Source organism: Homalodisca vitripennis, unplaced genomic scaffold (assembly GCF_021130785.1).
Source record: "Homalodisca vitripennis isolate AUS2020 unplaced genomic scaffold, UT_GWSS_2.1 ScUCBcl_755;HRSCAF=3416, whole genome shotgun sequence".
Taxonomy (NCBI): Eukaryota; Metazoa; Arthropoda; class Insecta; order Hemiptera; family Cicadellidae; genus Homalodisca; species Homalodisca vitripennis.
Window position 1 is genome coordinate 40,878 of NW_025776861.1, and position 2,428 is coordinate 43,305.

Consider the following 2,428-nt stretch of genomic DNA (forward strand, 5'->3'; position numbering starts at 1 on the left):
TACTTCGGTCCTTAAACAGCATTTCAAAGAGATATTCTCCATAACGTCAAGCTGTCTCATTTACTTTACAATAGAAACAAAGGTAGAGAATCAATACCATAACAGACAAGTAAACTTCGTATCTTTATATACACTTTTCTAATGCTCTATTCTTTCTGCAGCACTTCAGATCCGTATTTTTAACTATATTCTCAGAATATTAAAAGGAACCTTAATTCTTGATAGTAAATTAATGCATTATATTAGGAGCATTTATAAACATATGGGTCCAAAAGTAATATGATTTTAGAATTTTGTATCGAACTAAAAGTATCATCTTTCCATTTTTAAGTTTTGTTATTTTTAAATCGCTATTTTAAAAGTAAGATAACTATACGTTAATTACATGACTTTGAGTTACATTATCTCTAAAAGCATAAACTTATCTACAGTCTTCTGCAAAAGGTATTATAAAGTTTGAAAATATTTTAACAGTATAATTTTGTTTAATAAATTATATTTACTGGAGTAAAAATGGATGCAGTATAACTGTGTCAGTGACTTTCTAAACAGATATACATCACAATATTGCTCAGGTCAAGACAAACACGACAGTCAATCTATAGTTGATATGTATAGGAACAAAATTATATTATAATGAAAGCAATTTGTTAGCACTAAATAAATGATAATGTTATTAAAAATCGATCCCAGAAGCTATAGGATGACAGAGTAATCCAATTGTTCAAATACATTACATTAAAGCATGTTATATGAGTACAAAATTGACTTTCAGTGACAGAATGAAGTATTTATTCTGCTAATGCAGTACAATGTATTAAACGTTGTTTTGTTATCTCGAAATTTTATATTTTACAGAATAGTAAGAGTGCACATTCTGGAAGGATGTTGTATACGCCACTACGATGGGTATATCGTATATTTGGCATAGCCCCTTCTGACTCCCCCTCTGACAAGTACTTCACGGCTATAGGAATGATTTTATCTTTGGGCACAACTTTAAAGACAACTAGCATCTTGCCTACAATTGACGACCTCTCAGAATATTATGTAAGGCAGACTTCAATTGTGTCTTTTTATTTAGCGCCCGCGGCTTTCCTTGTTTGTAACTTCTACTGGAGGAGATCCTACAACAATATCCTTCATGAACTTGAAGCCATAGGTGAGGAGTTGAGTACACAAGAAAAATTAAGGAACCAGAAGATTGTGTTTTTTCTACTCCTTTTCTGCTGGATGACGACGTTCCTTGCTATAATTACTAATCTGCTCCCAGGCAAGTTCTTGATATTCGGCTGTCTTTGGGTTATCAACTATACGATTTTTATACTTCCCATGACTCAGATGATGGTGTTAGTTGACATTATTCACTACAGATTCTCGGCTCTCAATGCGCAGCTGTCAGACATCAGCATGGAGTATAATAACATGCCACTTCATGATGTTATGTCTAGACTGGACTCCGTGTTCCGACTTCACAACCCCAGCTACACGTCGTCGTCTGGGATCTCAACGCTCACTACTGTCTGTATAATCTGCTCACTATCATTGCTAAGGTTGGAACCGCTGTGTATAAAATGCATCAATACTTAAGGACCTTATCTGGGCATAGAACCTGGTTCTGGTATATGTACCGAGTTGGATCCCTTGTATCTGGGAACTGATCACATTGCTCGTCCAGATATGCGTGTGCCATGCTTGTGCACGGGAGGCCAACCGATCTGCTCTTCTCGCTCATCACATCCTTCGCCCCGACACTCCCATCCAACTGTGGGAGCAGGTCAGCCTCTTCTCCAGACTCACCTTACACCTCAAAGTTCGCTTCTCTGTGGGAGGTATCTTCACGCTGGACCGCTCTCTCATCTCAAAATTGAGTGTGACTGCTCTGTCTTACCTCATCATAGCTGTACAGCTGAAAGAAGTAGAGTCTTACATTGGTGGTCAGTCGAAGAGTATTAACTCTACCTACAACAGTAACACAAGTCTACCATGATCTACTGAGAGACCTACCATCAGTTGTGAACCTACATAAACTAAAAAATGTATTTTGTTTTTATTTAATTACAAAATTATTGTAGAAAATATTTCGAAATTCCATAGGAAATTTACTTTTTTAAACCCTATTTACATGCAATCTAATGATTCCCTTAACAATTTTATATGATCTGAAAAAAAGAATAATATAATGAACCCATTGAATATTTAAATCAGTTTATACAGGGCGAGTCAGATATATGGTAAAATATTTTGAGACGTGATTTTAGAGCTAAAAATAAGAAAAAAACGTTATATAAAGGTAGGTCCGGAAACGCCCTATTAGTGAGTAATGGCTGCCGAAAGAATTTGCTTGGTTTTCAGTTCACCTGGTGAAATTTAGTGATTCTGAAATGTATTTTTTTTCTTACTTTTTAACTCAAATAAGGTGCATTTA

The 2,428-nt window shown here is 35.4% G+C and overlaps 1 protein-coding gene across 1 annotated transcript; it reads left to right on the plus strand.

The window, feature by feature from the left end:
- Positions 1-1,332: 1,332 nt before the first annotated feature.
- On the plus strand, positions 1,333-1,990 carry LOC124370962 (putative gustatory receptor 28b). The gene is made up of 2 exons (XM_046829267.1): positions 1,333-1,521; positions 1,610-1,990. Exons 1-2 carry the CDS (start codon positions 1,333-1,335, stop codon positions 1,988-1,990), a joined length of 570 nt encoding a protein of 189 aa, XP_046685223.1.
- Positions 1,991-2,428: the final 438 nt, after the last annotated feature.

Coding starts and splice junctions, on each gene's coding strand:
- LOC124370962 (XM_046829267.1), top strand. CDS start 1,333: ATGACTCAGATGATGGTGTTAGTTGACATTATTCACTACAGATTCTCG. Junction 1,522..1,609: donor GGATCTCAACGCTCACTACT/GTCTGTATAATC, acceptor ATCTGGGCATAG/AACCTGGTTCTGGTATATGT.